At 34.4% G+C, this 22,189-nt stretch overlaps 2 protein-coding genes across 4 annotated transcripts in view; one reads left to right on the plus strand and one right to left on the minus strand.

Annotated features, from left to right (window-relative positions):
- LOC149927196 (RING finger and SPRY domain-containing protein 1-like) overlaps positions 1-11,823 on the minus strand; it is a 51,377-nt gene extending 39,554 nt beyond the window's left edge. For 2 of the 3 annotated variants that reach the window (XM_090158697.1, XM_090158695.1), the window contains exons 1-10: positions 11,430-11,570; positions 10,755-11,288; positions 10,516-10,681; positions 10,326-10,452; positions 10,202-10,260; positions 10,064-10,130; positions 9,849-9,989; positions 9,503-9,762; positions 9,318-9,429; positions 8,020-8,122 (exon numbers count right to left, since the gene is read on the minus strand). In XM_090158697.1, the coding sequence (XP_090014823.1) occupies positions 8,020-8,122; positions 9,318-9,429; positions 9,503-9,762; positions 9,849-9,989; positions 10,064-10,130; positions 10,202-10,260; positions 10,326-10,452; positions 10,516-10,681; positions 10,755-11,023 (1,304 nt within the window). In that variant the 5' untranslated portion in view covers positions 11,024-11,288; positions 11,430-11,570. Of the gene's footprint in view, positions 1-8,019; positions 8,123-9,317; positions 9,430-9,502; positions 9,763-9,848; positions 9,990-10,063; positions 10,131-10,201; positions 10,261-10,325; positions 10,453-10,515; positions 10,682-10,754; positions 11,289-11,429; positions 11,571-11,778 lie in introns of those variants that run through there. The other variant, XM_090158696.1, reaches the window with a different exon arrangement.
- A 4,263-nt stretch (positions 11,824-16,086) lies between these two features.
- LOC149927197 (sodium-dependent neutral amino acid transporter B(0)AT3) overlaps positions 16,087-22,189 on the plus strand; it is a 98,944-nt gene continuing 92,841 nt past the window's right edge. Inside the window, exon 1 of the mRNA XM_090158814.1 lies at positions 16,087-16,434. The gene's annotated coding sequence lies outside the window, so the exon portion shown is untranslated. The remainder of the gene's footprint in view (positions 16,435-22,189) is intronic.

The raw sequence follows: 22,189 nt of genomic DNA on the forward strand, positions 1-22,189 counted from the left end.
ATATATTTCGTTCTGATGGAGAGCCGAGTTGCCAGAAGAACAAGTTCGCTTATGACCACAGAGCAGCGATCAGCACAAAATGACTTTCGATTTAAATACAATTTTTATTATTTATTCTATTGTTTTTTTTAAACGTTTTACTTATCTTTTTCTTAGGGGTGCACCGATATGGGTACAGCAGGGCCCCCACTCAAATCTTCAATTTTTTTATAGGAAAAATAGGATTGTATTTCTAAAAATATAGGACTTTATAGGACTATTTTTTTCAAAATTATCGGATTTTATAGGACTATGTATGCTATTTTATTTACTGACTTTATGCATTTAAAAACAAAATCTATATTTAGTGAAATAAATCTTTGATTTTCACTTAAAAATAGAAGCATTTTATCACAAAAATATACTAGTAGCTAACCATGTTAACAATAACAAAAGTATGGACTAGAAAGACTTTGAATAGGAATTTATCCTCTAGCTAAATCTAACAATTTCACTGACATTATGAGTGGCGGGATTTGAAATGAGCAAAATATCAAAATTATAGGATTTTATAGGACTTTTTGGGGATTTTGCTAAAAATATAGGATGTTAAACGACATTTTTGAAAATATAGGATTTTATAGGAATTATAGGACTTCTGGGGTACAGCCGATATATCGGCTATTCGTGGCCGATATTAACAACGTTATCTATCATAACAGTAGTGCATATGATAAAATCATTGTAAAAGACGGTTCAGTGCACTGTCATACCATTTTATTCTCATTTTTCATGGAAAAAAGTTTGCAAGAGCATATCCGAATACGTTTCTTTTCATTTTACTTGATACGTATTTTCTATCCAAAAACAAATATGGTTGTTTTGTATTGGTTTACACTCGTAACCCCGTCTAAAAAAGTTTTTCTAGATATTGATAAATATTTTACGTACAGCGGTAATGTAAACTAAATTTTAAATAATTTTTAAAATTTAATTACTAGTCCTAATTTATAAATGCGACTTAAACCAATGATTTTTAAGAAAAATACTTGATTTCAAGCGAATGTTAAAACAATCTTAATTAATTTAATTTACTACTTCTAATTCAGTTTGCTTTGAATTGACATTTTTAAAGAACATAAATTTCCATAGCTGCATCAAAGATTTAAAAAAAAATCTAGATTTAAATAACCTATTGAAATCCAACTACCCTGAAAACTTAAAAAAACGTTTCATAGACAAAATAGGAAGTTTTAAGTGTTATAGGATTTTATGAAGAAAAATATTTTTAGAAAATATGGAAAATTTCTGTTGAAATTACAGATAAATATAAATTTCAAATACTTATGAAATGAAGTCACGGTGTAAATAAAAAGCACACTGATTTTAAAATATAAACCCAAAGAAAAATATTTATTTCAAAGCTAAACTCTTTATCTTTATGGATTAATTTACGCAACTGATTTTATCAGGCAAATTTTAATTTTTATAGAGTTGAAAATATTCCGGAGAATTACTCAGGCCTATTTCCGGAAAATTTTCCGTATTTCTACGAAAAAAAGGGATTTTGATTCCATGATTAGCCTAGTATTGTTCGCAAATTTAATTTAAATCATTTTCACCTCATTTTTTCGAATTCAAAAATAAAACTAACTAATCTAGAATAAAAACCCTTAATTTTTCCGCATTTAATATTACCAGAAATATCACAACTCTAAATTTTTCTCTCAGCAAACTGACACACACAGGGATCCGATTCAGATGCTTGCTCCAAAGAGGTAATATTATTCCAAAGCAGGGGGCAGGCGAAAAATTCTCGGACTATAGGACGAATTGTATAAAGAATACGATGCAGGGGGGGGGGGGGTAAAAGAGGGGGGAAGGAAGCGATATAGTGTGTGTGGGGACGGGTGAAGGGGTCGGTGGGGGGTGAAGGGGCCGGTAGGGGCTGGAATTATCGAGTATTGAGGGAGGAAAAGGAATTTGAAATTCTATCGGAAGCCTTCGACCAATATTGGTGACGTCCGCAAGATTTTTCCGGTAAGAGCTAAAAATAAGATGGCCCCACCCCTTATGGACTACTGAATGCTCAGATTCGGTATTTTACATATTAAACAGGGTTCGTACAAAATTTTCGGAATTCAATTCCCTGACATTTCCAGGTTTTTCCTGACGAAATTGCCAAATTTTCCCTGACCATTTGGGTAGGATAAATGAATGGTTTGAGGTAAAAATCTTGAAAATATTTTCTTTCAAAAATTTATTTGCCTGATTTTTTTGGGTTCATTTTAAAATTCCCTGACCTTTGTGAAACATTTTAAAATTCCCTGACTTTTCCCTGACCTTCTGGAAACATTTTCAAATTCCCTGACTTTGCCCGACCTTTTGGAAACATTTTCAAATTCCCTGACCTTTTTTAATCATTTTCAAATTCCCTGACCTTTTTTAATCATTTTCAAATTCCCTGACCTTTTTTAATCATTTTCAAATTCCTTGACTTTTCCCTGACCTTCTGGAAACATTTCCAAATTCCCTGACTTTTCCTTGACCTTCTGGAAACATTTCCAAATTCCCTGACTTTTCCTTGACCTTCTGGAAACATTTCCAAATTCCCTGACTTTTCCCCGACCTTCTGGAAACATTTCCAAATTCCCTGACTTTTCCCCGACCTTCTGGAAACATTTCCAAATTCCCTGACTTTTCCCTGACCTTCTGGAAACATTTCCAAATTCCCTGACTTTTCCCTGACATTTTGGGAACAATTTCAAATTCCCTGACTTTTCCTTGACCTTCTGGAAACATTTCCAAATTCCCTGACTTTTCCCCGACCTTCTGGAAACATTTCCAAATTCCCTGACTTTTCCCTGACCTTCTGGAAACATTTCCAAATTCCCTGACTTTTCCCTGACATTTTGGGAACAATTTCAAATTCCCTGACTTTTCCTTGACCTTCTGGAAACATTTCCAAATTTCCTGACTTTTCCCTGACATTTTGGGAACATTTTCAAATTCCCTGACTTTTCCTTGACCTTCTGGAAACATTTCCAAATTCCCTGACTTTTCCCTGACATTTTGGGAACATTTTCCAATTCCCTGACTTTTCCAGGTCGTGTAGGAACCCTGTTAAAGGGGTTGAAGGTTGCTAGCGGTAACTGGCGTTAGTTACGTAAAATTTTTGACAAGCGCTTCCAACCGGTTCTCAGATAAGTAATATTAGATCAATTAGATAAGATTATCGGCATTTACGTTCTGATATCATCAGATCAGTTGATACGGGTCAATATGAAAACCACATAGTTTAAACCCGAAACTAATCTGAATTCCTTGTAAACCGATAGACATAAGGTGAGCAGATTTCCAATTACACTCACAAGGAGACATCCCGAAGTGTAACCCACCGATTTTGTTCAAACTCGAGGGATTGGTAGACATTCATGTATCATAAAAAATCCTAAAGGGAATTTATTCAATGGGCAAACCGTTTTGCCATGGCAACGAAAAATGATTTTGACAATACAAAATATTAAATTTTCCCATTGAAAATAACATGGGATTTTGACCTCAAATTGATCAAAAGTTGACCAATTTTGCAATTTTGATGTTTTTTTTTGGTCAATTTTTATCTATTTTTTTATTTTTGGTATTTTCGAAATTTTTAAATTTGTTCAAATTTTTCACAGGGGGGTCCTAGGAATAAGTCAGAATCCCATGTTATTTTCAATGGGAAAGTTACCATTTGTTGTTGTCAAAAACATTTTTCGTTGCTATGGCAAAACGGTTGCCCATTGAATAAATTCCATTTAGGATTTTTCAAGTTACACGTAGGTCTACCAATCCCCCGAGTTTGAACCAAATCGGTGGGTTACACTTCGGGATGTCTCCTTGTCAGTTATAGATTTTACATATTTTAATTAGCTTCCACAAGATTACACATATACTATTTAAACGTTTAAGTCGAATAACTGTTCAGCTAACTGAATAACCTGGCGGGGTTTATTATGTCAGATCAATTCTTTTATGACTTTTTTAATAAAAATCAAATCAATCGATTTTTGATTTTATTGAATTGATTTTTATACAATAGGTGTTTTCATAAAATCCGGCTATGTTGTTTTCCCCTTTGACAAAAATTGCCTCCTCAGTCTTTGATGGGAGTTCAGTTCAGTACGTTCCAGTTCTAAAACCACCGGCGCGAGTCGCATGAATATACGTCAATAAGCTGGCAAACATGTTTCCCGAAAATTCAATAAAAACCAAAGACTACAGCCAGTTACATGTCCCTTACTAGAGTATACCACCTCCTAGGCTGTTCTTTGATGAGGATTTTATGGAAACACCTATTAATGGTTCTTTTCCTGTAAAATTAACCAGGGTTCATACAATATTTCAAAAACCATTTTCCCTGATATTTCCAGGTTTTCCAGAGTAGTTTGGAATATTTTGCTGGTGTACTTTTTAAAACAATAGGGTCTCTAAAATGTTAAAAGCAGTACTGTTACACTTTCTAATATAATTTAGTCAAGATTGAGCGTATGAATTCAATACTAAGTAATAATTTCATTAATACTAAAATAAATTGCGCATAATTTGGAGTTCTCATAATTATTTTCCCTGATTTCCCTGATTTTTCAGGAAAATTTTCATTTTCCCTGATATTTTCCAGACTTTTTTGCTTTAAATAAATTTCACTGATATTTCCAGGTTTTCCCTGATTTCCATGTTTGTATGAACCCTGTTAACGATTATTTAACTTTTATCAGCTACTTAATCTTGAATGAAATGAAATCTTAATCAAATTTAATAGTAATTAAATATTTTAGTTTGCTCAGATATTCTATGTATTTTAATTTTTTTAAAAACATTTTTTTCCTCCATTGAAATACATTTGTGTGATTTAAATCAAATAATTTTCTAAACAAAATCACTCGTGTTTTTGTTTAAAGTCTTTAACAAAGATGTTAGAGAGTCAAAGAAGTGTAATCCACTAATCCCTTTAAGGATAGAGTCCCAGAAAATGAAAAAGTTTTTAATTTTTTAATCTGTGCTTATAATTTTGGTACTTTAATTTTTTTACTCAAATTAAACTTTAGTACAGTTGAAAAAGAGTCAACACAAGCGAAAAAATAGTTTAAAAGTAATATAAACCTGTGTTTTAAAAAAATCTGGTTAAAACAAAAAAAAACAAAAAAACAGTTTTTTCCCCAGCCCTGTAAATAATTAATCTGATCTGACTAACTGGAGGGATTTGTTTTTGTAAAAGGAAAATATAGGATAAATTCCATTAAAATTACATGAAAAAATAGGTTTTAAGTAATTATGAAGTGAAAATCCTTGATTTTATGGTGGATTTGGTTAAATAATTGATTGGGAGAGGGAAAATTTATAATATTTCTAAACTAATTTCTAAATTTGTAGATTTCGATATCAAAAGATATAATTGTTACAGCTAAAGCCCGAAAAATTCCACAGATATAGCAAAAAAATTGGAAAATATTGTAATTATAGGAAAAAATAGGAAAATAGTGTAATTATAGGAAAAAAATAGGAAAATAGTGTAATTATAGGAAGCTATAGGAAAAATTATAAAATATAGGAGATGTGGTCACCCTGTAATTCGTAAAATATATACTAAATGTTAATTTCAAAACTTATGAAAACGTATTACAGATGTCGTGCCATCCACTTATAAAAAATCATCCCAATGGCGGCATATAATAAGCACACATTTCGATTCCCGTTGGATACAGATGATCTGAGATTAAAAATCAATTCGTAGCTCGAGTTAACAGACAATTTTTTCAAAGTACGCGTTACTATTGTTTGCCGAGGCTTAGAAGGATGGCTGTAAAAATTGGCGGGAAAGTAAAGTAATGACGAAATATTCGGTTATCGGTGAACAAAATCCATTTTGGCGTCGAAGATAAAGACAAAGTCCAAGCCTAGTTCACTAGGCATTTCTAACGTTAAAACGAACTAGGAGATATGGTATATCCGGTGTACAAGTAGCCAGATAAGTTATAAATCTATAGAGGCTGGGTGGGGGTGGAGGGAGAGTTTTGGCGCGAAATATGGCCCCGGGGAGGGGGGGGGGGCGTGTACTCTTCTCAGTCTATCCCCATCCATACATCATCAAATGGCGCATTGAAAATGGCTAAAGAAAATAGAAAAGTAACGAAACAAAGGAACCCCGAGGCTTACGAACAGAGGGAAAGGTAAACTAGACTAGACCGGGAGATAAAAGAGATCTGCTCTGGTCCTTTCTTCATCTCGATTTCGCGTTTCTTTTCTCACTTACAACAAAAAATATTACGAAAATAGAAAAATATATCTATATTGGTGGTTTATAATCAGTCGATACTGAAACCAAGAACAGTGGCGTGGCCAGAAATTCGTCCAGGGGGGGTCGAATTATGTGAATGTTAAGAGGGGGGTCGAGAAGGGGCTGGAATTAGTTAAGTCAAAGGTAGGCCCAAGGGGGGTCAGGACCCAGAAACGCCCCCCCCCCACTGATCAAGAATACATTTATTTAAACCAAGAATGCGTTTATTTGAAGCCAGAATGCATTATTTTAAAGCCAGAATGCGTTTATATAAAGCCAGAATGCGTTTATATAAAGCCAGAATGCATATACATAAAGCAAGAATGCGTTTATTAAAAGCAAGAATGCTTTTATTTAAAGCTAGAATTAGTTTATTTAAAGCAATAATGAGTTTATTGAAAGCAAGAATGCGTTTATTTAAAGCTAGAATGCGTTTATTTAAAGCAAGGATAAATTTATTTAAAACTAGAATGCGATGGAAGGCGTCAGTTTTAGGGAACTAATCAGATACCGAGACGATTTGATTGATGTTTAAGGGGAGGAGCATTCTGGGGGTCATGAGGTGGATTTGGATAAAGGGTAAAAATCGTTTCAACATTTCTTGCTGAAAAGTTCATATTAACATAAAGTAATCCCAATATTCAGAAAAATGATTAAAGAAAAGAAACGCTGTTAAAAGTTCACCCAAAGTTGAATTTATCCGTAATAGACTCGTAGGAATATATATTTCTGAAAAGCACCGATTTAGCAAGATTTGCGCTTAAACGAGCAAAGCGAATATGGGCTGGATATATTTAAATAAGGGTCAGTTTCCGTCAAAGAACAAGAAAAGTATAGACACGGAAAAGATGGATGGATGGTAGAAAACGGGGCATTTTTCTCGGATCCTTCATTCACGAGGTGACATCTATCGGCGAGTGCCTTAAATACAACCGGGACGCGTTCAATGGAAAAACATTCAAGATGAACGAAGAGGGGGTGGGTGAAGGAAAGACTAAGGGTTGTTCACCCCTTTTCAATAACCTTGACCGATTAGGTATCAATGACGTCAAACGTTGATATTCGTTTATGAGAATGAGGGGGAACACTACAGGGGTAGTTGTGATCAAAAGAGAGCAGCCGCCAACGAAACAAAATTGCCCGTTTGTTAAAACAAAATATCTATTTCAGATTGGAAGCTCCCTAAGGTCATTGCAGAAAAAGAAGCATAATTTTTGCATGATTAACTTCTTATTAAGACTTAAATCGTAATTAAAAAGCGAAACATAAATCTATCAATATTGAAAATTTCAAAATGATTTTCTGGTTCATTTTATGCTATCAGTTAGAGAAATGTATAATAACTATTATATTATTATTGTACCCAATACAGCACTAGCGCCATCTAGCAATAGATAAGTAAATTCGAACGATCAATAAAAGGGTCGCTGCAATAGATAATTAAATAAGTAGGAACGATCGATAAAAGTGTCTCCATCTATTGCACTACAGGCGGTTTTCTTTTGAGATGTAATATGATATTTAACGTTCTATTTATTATTAATATTGCATTATCAAGAAGTACTGATATGGGAAAAATAAATTGATTAATAATACTCTTTTGGGATCAGTAACAGTGTCGCCATCTAACATAACTTTAAATTGATTATATTGTGTCATTACCCAAAATTTAAAGAAGAGGTGAGGTAATTTACATGCAAACAACGTAAAAAGTAACCTACTTTGCGTTGCTGAAGACTTGTTGGCAAGGAGAAAGAGGTTTTCCATTGAGATAAAATATTATCCATTGATTTGTCACGTCAAGCAAGGACCCCAAAATGTCACCTGCAAAAAGTTAATGTTAAATTAAGTCAACAATAAATTAATCAAAAAGTTAAACCAGTAAAGACAACCTATTCTACGCTTTTCAGTACAACATAAAAAATACCACATAAAGTTACACCCCAATCATTACAGCAGTTCCAAATATTAAAATTTTATCACTCGGTAAGAAGCTCCAGCGTGGTTTAACCAAAGAAGAAAATTACTATTAATTCTTTAAAAAATACCTGAATCTACTACAATTAACATTCATAATAAAGATTTAAAATTTTCATATCTTAACTTATTTTAGTTCAATCAAAAAGATGTTAATTATAATTTATAAAATAAAATTTGGGGCTAAGCGATGGAAAATGTAATAAATACTGAAGAAATTACAAGAGTTATCTACTATATCTAGTCTGTTTATGATTCTTGGAAATTACAACCAATCAAAACTAATACACTAGGGGTACGTTCAGTAACTAGTATACGTAAAATCAACGTTGAATGAAAAATAAATCAACCCTACAGCGTTGAGAATCGTCACGTCTAAATTTTCTCTTGTGACGACATTTATATTGATTAAACGCTTTGACAGACAATAAAATCCAAATGAAAATCAAACTCAATGCTCTTTCAACGCTTCACTACAACGTTGAATCATGACGTCATCAGTTTCTGAATGGGACGCCCCAGCGTTGAGAATCATGACGTCTAAATTTTCTCTAGGTATGACATTTTTATTAATTAGACGCTTTGACAGATGACAAAACCCAAATGAAAATTAAGCTCAATGCTTTTTCAATGCTTCACTGCAACGGTGAGAACCGAGACGTCAATACTGGAGTACAAAATGTTGTTCAACAACTTTCAATGCTGACTCCGTTGACTAGTTACTGAACATACCCTACATCAGTTCAGTTCAGTTTTTTCCCACCCTGGGTAGGTCCCTTTCGATTCAGGGTGGCTCACTATCGGTTCTCGTTAGGGCACAGTAGGGGGAATGTGGTTGTTTCACCACGTTGGTCTTCGTTAGGTTTTCTAATCGACTATTATTTATCTAGAAGATGTTTGGTTGTCGTAGTAGTCTTCATTGTTGTGTTTAATGGCGTTAGACCCAGTAATCGAAGGGGATCTGGTACTGAATTCCAACAATGACATCTATTGGGCTATCAAGGTACTATATTATAGCTGTCAATATGAGTTTTTATCCTACCTGGTTTCCAACATGGATGGGTGTGTGGCGTGCTTGCGGCATTGTACCATATTAACTGTCTGCATCCGTCGTAGGCCAGAGAAAATTCATCATCTCCAATACCATAACCTTCCTAAATAATTCGAAATAAAGATAACTCTTAAAATTCTTTACCAAAGATTAATTAAGACAAAGAATAATCTTACGTGGTTCAGAAATTTACTGTCCTTCGTGGCCCAACCAATTTGCATCACCCCTGAAGTTATTATCGTTACTTCGTAATACCAGACACCAGAGTCGACTTGGAAAGTGCAACGAACACTTTCAAAAGAGGAAGCGTCGCAACGAGCCGCCAAACCATCCGCTGATATCTTCAAATATTCACTAACATCGTTACTATTGAGCATGGCATTCAAATTTGTGCGATCAGCTTTCTCATACGCAAATGGTCGTCCTGGACGTAAAACTGCCATTCGAAAGAAATTGAACTATCATTATTATGTTCAAAATATTCAATAATACGAGCGTAGCGAGTCCTAAACTGATACATACACAAGTTATCAAGACACCACTGAGCGCAAAAACCAACTTGTTTCTTTGTGAAATCTTGGCTGTTAATCCATGTTTCTAACTTCTCAAGAGGATTTTCGGTGCAAAGCTTTAGTCTTTTGTCAATGGTAGATTTGTTCTCACCTATTTAATTATAATTGAAGAATTAAAACGTAAATCTTGGCTACTTCAGACCAGAGTAAATTAACAAAACTTACTTGTTTGAGCAAATTTTTCTAAGGCAATTAATGAAAATAAAATCACAGAGGAATGGTATGTTGGGTCCTGAAGAAAAAAATAACTAAGATTCAATGATATTTATCTCCAATTTATAAGAAAAGATAAAATAAACGTACCAAATTCATTAAAAGATATTCCAGAGTTTGAGTTGTCAAGAGCGCTACACTGCTAGGTCCTACAGAATGAAGACCATTAATTTTAAATAATTTTTTTACATAAAATTTCTTATATAATAAATACCAGCTAGTTTTTCTGCGATACATCCTAGGACTACACAAATATTTCTATTTTTAATCGGCTGAAATTTCCCTTTCAATGTTAACGCCCTCGACAAATGAAATATATCTGGCAATTTTAGAATAGAATCCTAATAATTCAAAGAAATTTAGAATTAGAACAACTTTATATGATAAAATAAAATCTTATTTACTTTAGTGGGTAGAGGGCAGTCATCAAGGAGAAGGGTAATGACAGCTGGTCCTAAAGGGTCGTCCATTGGAATCACGTTAACCATTGATTGTACCACCATCAACCAACCCCTTTCTTTATCAGCTATGTAATGAAGCTTTAACATGGAAGGCGGTGGTTCTTGCTCACTAAAATTTGTGAAAAACATTGTAATTTAATTTAAGCTTCAGGTTCATTATATTTCAAAGAAAAACGACTTACTTGTCAACCAATTTCCGTATTACAGCGAGGGTTTCTAGTACTAGTTTATCTATGTGAGAACTTAGTTTCCCGCTGCTATTTATGGCATTCCAAACTATATCAACTTGATCTTGGATGCCCTGTTCAATATGGCTAGTGGAAATTTCGTTGGACTGTTGAGAAGAAAGCCTTCGTAAATGTCGTCTATTATGTTGACGCGAATGTCTTCGACTTTGCACGGAATCCTGCAACTGCTCAGGATTTCTCTCTTTACAAACACACACACCCATTGTTTGATATTATCAAGTGATTTGCCAAACTGGAATCATAATCAGTCCGAAGCTGAAAATTAAAATGCCTTCTTCACAATATAATGGGCATTTAAAGGTAGATGACTTCCAAATTCTATCATTGGCTACTTGTTAGTAATATTTCTTAGCAGCACGGACAGGAATTGTCAAAAAGAATTTCACAGTCTACTTAACATTAATACCCAAAATAGACTTAAATTTCGAAAATATTTCCTCAACCAGCTGCCAACAAACAGAATTCAATCTAGAAGGAAAACAAAATATTATTAAGACTTGGCTTGAGGAAAGAGTAAATGAAATTACTAAAATTTAAGGGTAGGTTAAATTTAACTCGTAAAATTATGATGAAAACAGCTAGAAATTATGGAGATTGGCTAAAAATTACCTGTACGTAGAAGAAAATCCCGATAAAAGGATAAAAAAATTAATTATCCAAGGATGAATATCGTCGAAGATCAAGGGATACTAAAAATGAACTTTGTTTCTGTTTACAAATATTGCTCATAGGTGTCGCCTGTAGTGTGTAGATTGGCTTAGTAATCGATAAACGGTTTTATTATCACTTTAGACAATCAGATTTGTAATAAAATGGACTTAAAAATATTGATAAAAATATTTAAAATCGTAAAGCACATTATTGTTATTTGAGTAACTGGGGGTTATTGACAATTGTTTATCATAAAACTATTCCTAAATATTCACAAAACTAACAATAAATTTGAAAACACTCAGACCTGTAGCAAGAAAATTTTGTTTGAAGTGGCAGTAGCTTTCTGTAAATAGGTGGAACAATTTTTAAAATATAAAAATTTGGGCAGTAGCGTGGCTAAAAATTGATCAAGGGTCAAACTACATAAAATTTCCCGAGGTTTACAAATTTAGTACTGTTAATAACGGAAACCCTTTTCGAGTTAGAAATTCGGGAACTCATGTGGGTTAATTCAGTTCGCTCGTCCAACTGATTAATCAGGCGTGAGATCTATGTCAAGGCCACACCAACGGGGGTATATTTGGGGGCGGAAGTAACAACCACCCGCTGAGTGAATTGATGGTCGCCCGCACCTCCCAGACGAATGGGATAACAAAACTACACTACGCCACTAGCCCCGGCAAGAAACTAATTCGCGACCGAAAACTATCGCTACGCCCCCGCTAGATAGTTTGCGGCTAAAGCAGACGCTATTAGTTTTTCCAAATCGTTATTGGAAAATTTGACTTTAATAGTAATGATACTCTTCAAAGCTTAAAGGTAAAGAGGACGTTATGACGACACTTGTAGCAAATCGAAGTCCGGCCGACGTTGGCGGCAGACGTAATTCGCGGAGTCGGGTGGAAGTTGGCCCACTGCACTATTTATGGTCGAAATGTCCTACTTGATTTAGGGTCGGCCCGACGTCGTATGTTCGACTTCTGCCGACTCTAAATGTTCGTCGTACGTACTCCGAAACATCGGTAGGCCGACTTGGTAATAAGACTTATTTTCGACCCAAAAATTTCTTAAAGGTGTTAGAACCAGAGTACCAGACGAGTGGTGTTTAAGAATTAAAGAAAGCTGTGAAGAGAAAGATATTAGTCATTTCCTCGATCACGGCGTTCGCCAGCTCGTTTTATCTTTAATCTTGTACACGATTAAAGTAAAGCAATTTAACAATGCATAGAACTTTTTCAATACATTTTATTTAAAAGTAAACAAAATGGGACAAGCTAGCACAGCAAATTTTATTGATTTAATCGATTAACTATATACGTTTTCAAAAAGTTAGCACAGTATTATTTGTAATATTTTGGGTTCATGAAACCCATAAGATGCCCAAAATCTTAATTATCAGAAAACAGTGTAAGGTCTTTTTTAAGTCGGAAATTGCACTATAAATTTCGGTCGGCACCCTGACTAAGAAAAGTCTGAAAAACGTACATATTTTGTTTTTTAAGATTAAGACATTTTGGGTCGGCTTTTGGTCATGGAGCTAAAACGACTTTTCGACCCAAGACCGACCGGTAACCAACTGAGGGTCCAACTCCCTTGTGCTACAGCGGTAGCCACACTGACTAAGAAAATCTGAAAAACGTACATATTTTTTTATTCGAAAAAGATTTAGACTTTTTGGGTCGGCTTTTGGTCATGGACCTAAAATCGACTTTTCGACCCAAGACCGACCCGTAACCGACTCCCGTGTGCTACAGGGGGAGAGGTAAAGTGATATAGGGGGAACCAAATTTTATCTCACTGCCTTTTGGAATCGATCCATTTGGTAAAACGAACAATTGCTTATTTCCATCCCTCTACAGCCAAAGAAATGCGTAACACCATATGTAACATAATTACTCATAAGTATGCCACTAGCTCTATTTCTCACTATAACGGTTTGTTTCACAGATATTGCGTCATCCGTACCCTACGTAATACTTGGCGTCATATTTGATGACATATTTGACGTCATCGAATCTCAAATGCCAATAATTCCGTCGCACAATTGATAAACCGAAGGCCATAATTTTAGTAAATAAACCGGTTTGAACAACAAAGGCTTAAGAACTAAAATGAACTACAATATAGTGTCAAGTGCTGTTATGCAATTAATTTGCTCAGGTTCTAAAATAAATTTGCATTGTCAAATAAAAGAAGCATGTTTATTGGAAAAAAATAGTTGACATTTCAGTTTGAGCTTTTCTGGGGCATCTACAAGGCTCGAGTCTTTGCAGAATTTTTAATAACGCTGGTGAAATATCTCACTTCGACGACTTGTTCCATTTTCGGAAAGCGATCACTTACTTGTCATTTTTCCCAACCTTTTCTTTTTCTAAACTACTCATTATTTAACTTCATCCGCACAAACCGAGTGAGTTTATAAATTTCAATAAAGCTGACTAAAATTCCGACACAAAAAATTCCATCTCAATTTAGAGGTTTTCAATTGGCTTAAATACATATGTTAGTTGCCAATAGTGTGACTCCCAAAATTACTGGTTCGTGGTGAAACAAACCGTTAGTGAAGATTTTTGAATTGTTAAAGGTACAGTGGCATACTTATGAGTAATTATGTTACATATGGTAACGCCATTTGCTCATCTGCGAAGGTATCTCCTGTGCTCATTGTCTTACCAAAAATCATTTTTCTGCAATAGCCTCCAGTAGGCCACATTCCAGAATTTTAATCTAAAAGACTGTATTACATTATGTTGTTTTGGAGATATTAGCTCTTTCTTGCAATTTTCCCTTTTACGACCTTTGTGATTTTGGTAAATTTTCTCGACTTCCTATTGGTCGAATCCGATTGAGTCTACGCTATATAGACCTAAAACGTGACGGAGAACACTTGGATGACCTTGAAAACATGGTTCAAGGTCATCGAAATTTTCAAAGACGGTTTCCCCCTACATACTCTATGCGACCTAAAAATTTCAAATTTGCACCTAAAACTGTTTTGGAGATATTTGCCCTGGTCCATATTTTAGTGGACACCCTGATGTATAGTAGTTTGATTTACAGGTCTGAAAATCACCATCTTTAATAGTTTCTACTGGTTTGTAACGTCAAGTTTCCATATTTCCATAAATTAAAGACAAAAAAAGTGAATTCATTTTACATTTAGATCACCAATTTCAATAAATTTATATTTAGATCACCCATTTCGATAATTTTGATATTTAGATCACCAATTTCAATAAATTTTATATTTCGATCACCCATTTCGATAATTTTGATATTTATTTCACCCATTTCGATAATTTTGATATTTAGATCACCCATTTCAATAAATTTTATATTTCGATAATTTTGATATTTAGATCACCTATTTAGGTAAATTTGATATTTAGATCACTTATAGCTATTTCGATAATTTTGATATTTAGATCACCAATTTCAATAAATTTAAAGTTTAGATCACCCATCTCGATAAATTTAAAGTTTAGATCACCCATCTCGAAAATTTGAAATTTAGATAACCCATTTCAATAAATTTTATATTTAGAGCACTCACTTCAATAAATTTGAAATGTAGATCTCCCATTTCGATCAATTGGATAATTAGATCACGCATTTCAATAAATTGGATAATTAGATCACGCATTTCAATAAATTGGATAATTAGATCACGCATTTCAATAAATTGGATAATTAGATCACGCATTTCGATCAATTGGATAATTAGATCACACATTTCAATAAATTGGATAATTAGATCACGCATTTCAATAAATTGGATAATTAGATCACGCATTTCAATAAATTGGATAATTAGATCACGCATTTCAATAAATTGGATAATTAGATCACGCATTTCAATAAATTGGATAATTAGATCACGCATTTCAATAAATTGGATAATTAGATCACGCATTTCAATAAATTGGATAATTAGATCACGCATTTCAATAAATTGGATAATTAGATCACGCATTTCAATAAATTGGATAATTAGATCACGCATTTCAATAAATTGGATAATTAGATCACGCATTTCAATAAATTGGATAATTAGATCACGCATTTCAATAAATTGGATAATTAGATCACGCATTTCAATAAATTGGATAATTAGATCACGCATTTCAATAAATTGGATAATTAGATCACGCATTTCAATAAATTGGATAATTAGATCACGCATTTCAATAAATTGGATAATTAGATCACGCATTTCAATAAATTTGATATTTATATTACAAATTTCAATAAATTTCAAATTTAGATCACCCATTTGAAATTAAAAAATTTGAACTTTAGATCGCCCATTTGAAATATAAAAATTCTAAATATAGATCACCCATTTGAAATTTAAAAATTCTAACTTAATAAGCGCTACCATGTTCGAATTCCGGTTTGAACAGTTGCCCTATTGGAACAATTCCACGTATTCCCAACCCTCTGAAACTCTTCTACGAGCGAATCCGTAATAAAAATACGGCAAAAAATCAATTCAATCCCTTAAGTAAACGCTAGATGGCGATTTGGGGCTATGAAATTGAAATTGACCGCGTAATTCTTCGCTAGAGACAGCGACAGAGCGAGTCAATAGCATACCGCGAGATCCCGGAGAGAAGCTAGGATCTCGGATCATATCCGCTCGAAGGAAAAGTCTCCGATACTCTTGCTCTTCCAATCCATAATATCCAGAACGAAGAAATGCTATCAAATATTCACAGCTATTAAAAGTCGGTGGAAAAGGGTTCAAATATATCAAACCTCGAAAAAACAGTGTTCCAAGGACTTTTCTTACCAGAGCAATGTTGACTAATTCAGTTTTCAACTCGATTTACAAGAAATTTCGTGCACTTTTCCATAGTCGTACCTGAGTTTTTTTGCGGAAAAAACGGAAATACAAAGTATATTTAACGAAATTTGGATTTTTGTCGACGTTAGGATTGCCTATCTAATTTCCAACTAAGTAAGTACAACTTTTTTACGAGTTACTTTATCGATAAAATTAAGTTTTTAGGTCGTATCAAGGTAGACGGTCCAGTGTACAAAGGTAGATGGTCCCGTTGCAATTGGGACAACACCTATACGTCGTCGGCAACTTTCGTATGGCTTTGTCTCGTTCGCGAAGAACTATAAAAACTGCGAAGCGCTGGCAAAAAAATCAAACCAAATAACTTTCAAAACGTTTCTAGACACGAAGTTTGTAAATTGAGTTCGATCAGTTGCCAGCGTTCTCGAGACAGGATAGATCGACTAATTTTCCATTGGATTAGTGGTCAAGACAGATTGTCCCTACGATCTACGAACTCTATCTTGACCGTAACGTTCGGGGACGACGCCCACTTCTATGGTCGGTCATCGCGTGAGTTAGGAAGAGTATGGTCAACTTCGGATGGCGTGCGAGCTCGGTCCGAGACGAGCCGTAAGCCGTTAAATAGCCCTGAGCCGCTCCCTAGAATATGAAGTACACGCTCATACATTATTTTTTTTTTTAGTGTTATAGCCGCCAATAGACTCGTACCATATCAAACATGGCACGCGATATTTCTAAAAGACAAAACTCCGCGGCGTAGCGGGTTTTACAGGGGGAACCGAAAAAGTAAGCAACTTTTTTATCCACTTCGCCGCTCAGTGAGGTCGGATTATTTATAACCGTGATTGGACGAAGAGATTAGAACGATTTTCTGCTCGCAATGAAAGGCTTATAAGGTTTTATGTCGAGAATTCGAGGACTCTATTGGGGCGTCGACGCCATATTTGGAACATTCATAACTTCCGGTTACCACATTAAATGATTTAGAATTCTAGCACGAAATAAAGTACTTATACTTTTGACTGGTAATCCAAGTGGAACGGTGAAACACCAGTGTTGAATTATGTTATTTATTGATTCAAAATAATCCTGTTTTGGAAACCAAATATTTTTTATTAAGCCTTTGCTAATATTTTATTTATAAAATAACTGGGATTTAGTTTTATTTATAAAATTAGTCGAATCTACTAACTGGACGTATCAAATACCACAATCGATTTCCACGCGAAAAATACTACACTTTGATCTTATAGTGAAACTAGGAAGAAGTAAATTATTTTCGCAGCTTTAAGCTTATTATTAAAATCAGGGGCGTAGGAACGTTCTAGAATTTGTAGGGGAACAAAGAGAAACGAAAAGGGGCCTGGAGAATGGTTTTGAATTTTTAATGGCGTGTAGCTTCTCCGAATTCATGTGTACTGTTTTCTACTATAGAAATTGGCGGGAAAAGACTAAAATTTAAACACAGTTGAGGTTCCATAAGCTCTATATGCCTTTAAAATGAGAATTTGAGCCTTTTGAAGAAGGGGGCATTAACACGAGTTGCCCCTCCCAGCCAAGTTCTAGAGAGGGGCATTGCCCCCTGCCCCCCCCCCCGGTTCCTACGCCCCTGATTAAAATACAAACCCGAAATCTTCTATTTTGTACAAAAGATAATATTTTGGAGGCGCATATTTAACATAAACGTTTTAATTAAGTATTCCAAAAGGATGTTACAGAACTACACCAAAATTTACACAGCAAAGAGAGGTACATCAAGTACATGTAGTACTAAACTTTCAACAATTGTTGAGGAACAAAACCATAAGACAAAACAAAACAAAAATATTTGGAATCTATTATGAGTACAAATTGTATATATTTTTATTTCGGGATAATAACTATGTTGAAAAGATTTGTAGCATTTTTCCTAATTCCCCGAATAGCAACCTCCTACCGGTGAAGTTTTCCCTCCCCCTCTCGCAGCACCAGTACCCTAAGTACAAAAAAATGCATTCTTGATTTATTTTATTTATGCTTGAGGTTGTTTTGTTTTTTTTTGTTATTTTTTTGATTTATTTTTGTTTATTATGGTTTTATTTTTGATTATTTTGGTTTTATTTTAGTTTTCTTTGGGTTTTGTTATTGTCTTATTGTTTTATTTTTGTTTTATTTATTTTAGTTTTATTTTTGATTAATTTTTGTTTTATTATTGTTTTATTTTTGTTTCATTTTTTTTTAGTTTCCTTTTTGTTTTATTTTTGTTTTATTATTGTTTTATTATTGTTTTATTGTTTTATTCTTGTTTTATTTTTGTTTTATTTTGTATTTTTTGTTTTATTTTAGTTTTCTTTTTGTTTTATTATTGTTTTATTGTTTTATTTTTGTCTTATTGCTTTATTATTGTTTTATTTTTGTTTTAGTTTTGGTCTATTTTTATTTTATTTTATTTTATTTTGTTTTTTATTTTTTGTGTATTTTATTTTATTTTGTTTTACTTTATTTTGCTTTATTTTGTATTATTTGTTTTTTTTGGTTTTATTTTGTGTTATTTTGTTTTATTTTGTGCTAAATTGTGGTTTTTTTTTATTTTTTTTATTTGTTAGTACAAGTTGTTTTCTACCATCTATATCTTCACTAAAGTTCTGTACATATCCAAAGGACATTTTATTTTAATCATGCAAACCGTGCAAGTACGGCATTTCGTATTTCGTATTTCCTAATGTATATTGGACAATTCCCGTACTAAATATCGTTATAATCCCACCCAAACGTTCTCCAATTTCTAAAAATTGAAGCGTATAAAGTTTCTGTAAGCCGGTGGCTGCTAGTATGAAGTCCATCATTTGAGGAACTGTATTCGCCTCGCTAAATTAACATAAGAAAAGATGCCGCAACGGAGACTGTACGTATCTCGGAAGCGCAAAAGTTTCCCATCGACTCTCGACTCTGACGCATTTCTAAAACGTAGAAAATGAAGATAAATTTGAGAAACGGATACTTCACACCCTTCCATAGAAACCGAACTCTCCCGGCCCCGACTCTTCTCAAACACAACGCTCTCTTCATCTCCAATGTATTCCACCTCTTTCGTGGTCGTTTTTTCTTCAATTCCATCATCGCGTGTCCTCTGGAAACTCAGTTTTATGACGCGTCCACTTTGCACTTTGCAGAAATATACAAAATTTTCAGCCACACTTTTTTCGGAAGATTCACACCCCATCCGAGGAAAATATTTCCATATTGATCAAATTTGCATTTAAATTTGATAGTATAATATCTAGAATGAAAAGAGTTATACTTTTGGATCCCTTTTGAAATATTGTCAAATTTACTTAAATATTGCGATTTTCAAAAGGGGTTTTATTCTATCTGCTTAATTTTTTTAAAGTTAGTTTTGATTTTCTAAGCCATCAATACAATTGATTTCTATTCCAAGAAATTCCGAATAAAAAGAAAGGTATTTAAATCGTTTCTAACCGCGATAGGTTATATGATAACGCAGATATTTTAAAATGTATCGAAATCGGATCACAGACCATCTACCCCAAGAAGGACTGGCATCAACCTCGAAAATTGGTATCTCAAAAGTGATGAGGCTGTTTTTACAGCAAACACAAAATAGCGCGTGAAAATGAGATGAAAATAAAGAAATTGTGAGCGAGCCAGCTTTTACAAGACATTTTTACTGTCGCGCGTCCTCGACTTTGTACCTTTAAAACCGCCTCTACTTGCCGTTAGATGTCGCGCTGTTAAAAAAACTCACATTTGAGACATAAAAATAAATAAATTACCACCAGCGATACATGTCCCTTTTGAAATTTTCGGTCGGCGAAATTTAGCTCCTCTCTTTTTTTCTCATTTTGAGTGGTGAAATTTTTGGTCCTCTCTTTTCGCTCTGTTTTTGAATGGTGAAGTTTTTGGCCCTCTCATTTCGCTCTATTTTGAGCGGCAAAATGTTCGCTCCTCTCTTTTTGCTATTTTTGAGCGGCGACATTTTCGCTATATTTTAAGCGGTAAAATGTTTGCTCCTCTCTTTTTGCTATTTTAGAGCGGCGAAATTTTCGATCCTCTCTTTTCGCGCCTCTCTTTTTGCTATTTTTGAGCAGCAAAATTTTCGATTCTTTTTTCGCTATATTTCGCTCCTCTCTTTTCGATATTTTTAGAGCTGTTAATTTTTTGCGTATAATCCTATTTCGTATGCATTGTTTTTACTAACACTCTGTATATATTTATAACAAGATCCTTTTCTGACACATAATCGACAAAATACCATTTTGACTATTAGTTTAAAATTGATTGCACTATCAAATATGCATGGAATCCAGTAGACAGTTGTTCGATTTGTAGCTAGTTCTATAACGAAGGAGGAGACAAAACCAACGTCTCAATCAAGAATTTCTCACGAAGGTACTAAGGCTTAACTAAGACATGATACAGAAATGCGAGCGGACTTTACCCGACCCCCGCCTATCCATCCGCCTCCATCGACTACCCGTAAAACGACGCGTTTTCATAAATAAGGAATGAAGGTTCGTCCAAACAATACGTCTCGAGAACCTTACAATTTTCACGTTGATACACCTGTTGAAACCGTTAACGAAATCAATACAATAGCACGCTATATCGGCTGCACTAGAAAAGCTTATCAAAACTTAATTGAAAAGCGTTAAGACAGATTCGTTGAGACACCGATAAGAAAGTGCGTAAGGCAGTGCTGGATTAAGGACTAGGCCTATGGGCCCCCACCAACAGAAGGTCCCAACCACTGACTAAATCAATGGCTTTTTCACTGATTCGGTTTAAGGGGGAAGAATACAGTAAAAGCCTCTTTTTCGTTCAAGCTGAATATTTTTGTTTTAAAAGTTACATAATTGAATTATATTTTTCTTATTAGGCTGAACCTTCCTCTAGTGCTTAAAATAATTTTGATAATTCTAATATTAATAGTTAACGAGATATAAGGTCCTAACTAAAGGGTAGTTGGGCGCTTGCCCAACTTGTTTGGCTCCAGGGTCCAAATTAAAACGTAATAACTTAATTACTTTTAAATTTAAAATTGACAAAATTATTTTAGTCACTAAACAAGAGGCTGTTCTACACTTAAATACTAATTTTATAAGTTAAAATACAAAATTAAAAGAGTTCAGCTTGAAATAGCGCGAAAGTAGACAGTGGCCACTGTAGTCTTCCCCCTTAAGAGAAAAACATATCAGGCTTGTTGCTTTATTATTAGAAAAATCCTTATTCTCGTCACATAAGCTCAACTTCGGGACATTCGAGTTTTGCGTTTTTACGCTTTCCTTAAATAGGCCCCCACCTTCAGTAAATCCGGTACTGGCGTAAGGATTTCATCTTAAGTATATTAAAAACAGAAGTATTTACTGTGGAAGAAACCGTTACAATGAGGCCTAAATTGCGTCCAATTTTTCGAGGACCCTCGGGGGTTTGGAGAGTCGCCATTGGCCACCGAGACACTCGACGAAGGGACAGGGTGCCTGACGATGTGTCGAAAGAAAAAACCTAAAAGAGTTAGCAACGTTCGGCATTTTTGGGCAATAGCTTACGGCGACGTGCTATATAATGCGTTTTTGGAGTAGAATTTGGATCGATTGAACAGCGGCCAGCGGCGTTCTGGCAGACTGGTTTCTCTTCGCCTTCCAGCGCCACGAGTATCAAAGTATAAAACTACTCGAAGACAGCGCGGGGCCTTACTTTCTTTCTTCTCAGGCGAGTGCCAAAATGTGTGGACGCTACGCTTTTAAATTGCAAATAAACAAGTTTGCCCAAAGACAAACATAGTACGGTGCTTGGGATTACTTTCGACATGAGTATAGGTAGAAGTTAATAACGTAAGAGAAGGCCGTAAAAATGTAACGTGTCGCAGCTTTTTTTAAGTACACACTTTTTGATAGGCAAGATTGTAAAA

The sequence above is a fragment of the Leiobunum rupestre genome, chromosome 9 (genome assembly GCF_980474605.1).
Source record: "Leiobunum rupestre chromosome 9, qqLeiRupe1.1.hap1, whole genome shotgun sequence".
NCBI lineage: Eukaryota > Metazoa > Arthropoda > Arachnida > Opiliones > Sclerosomatidae > Leiobunum > Leiobunum rupestre.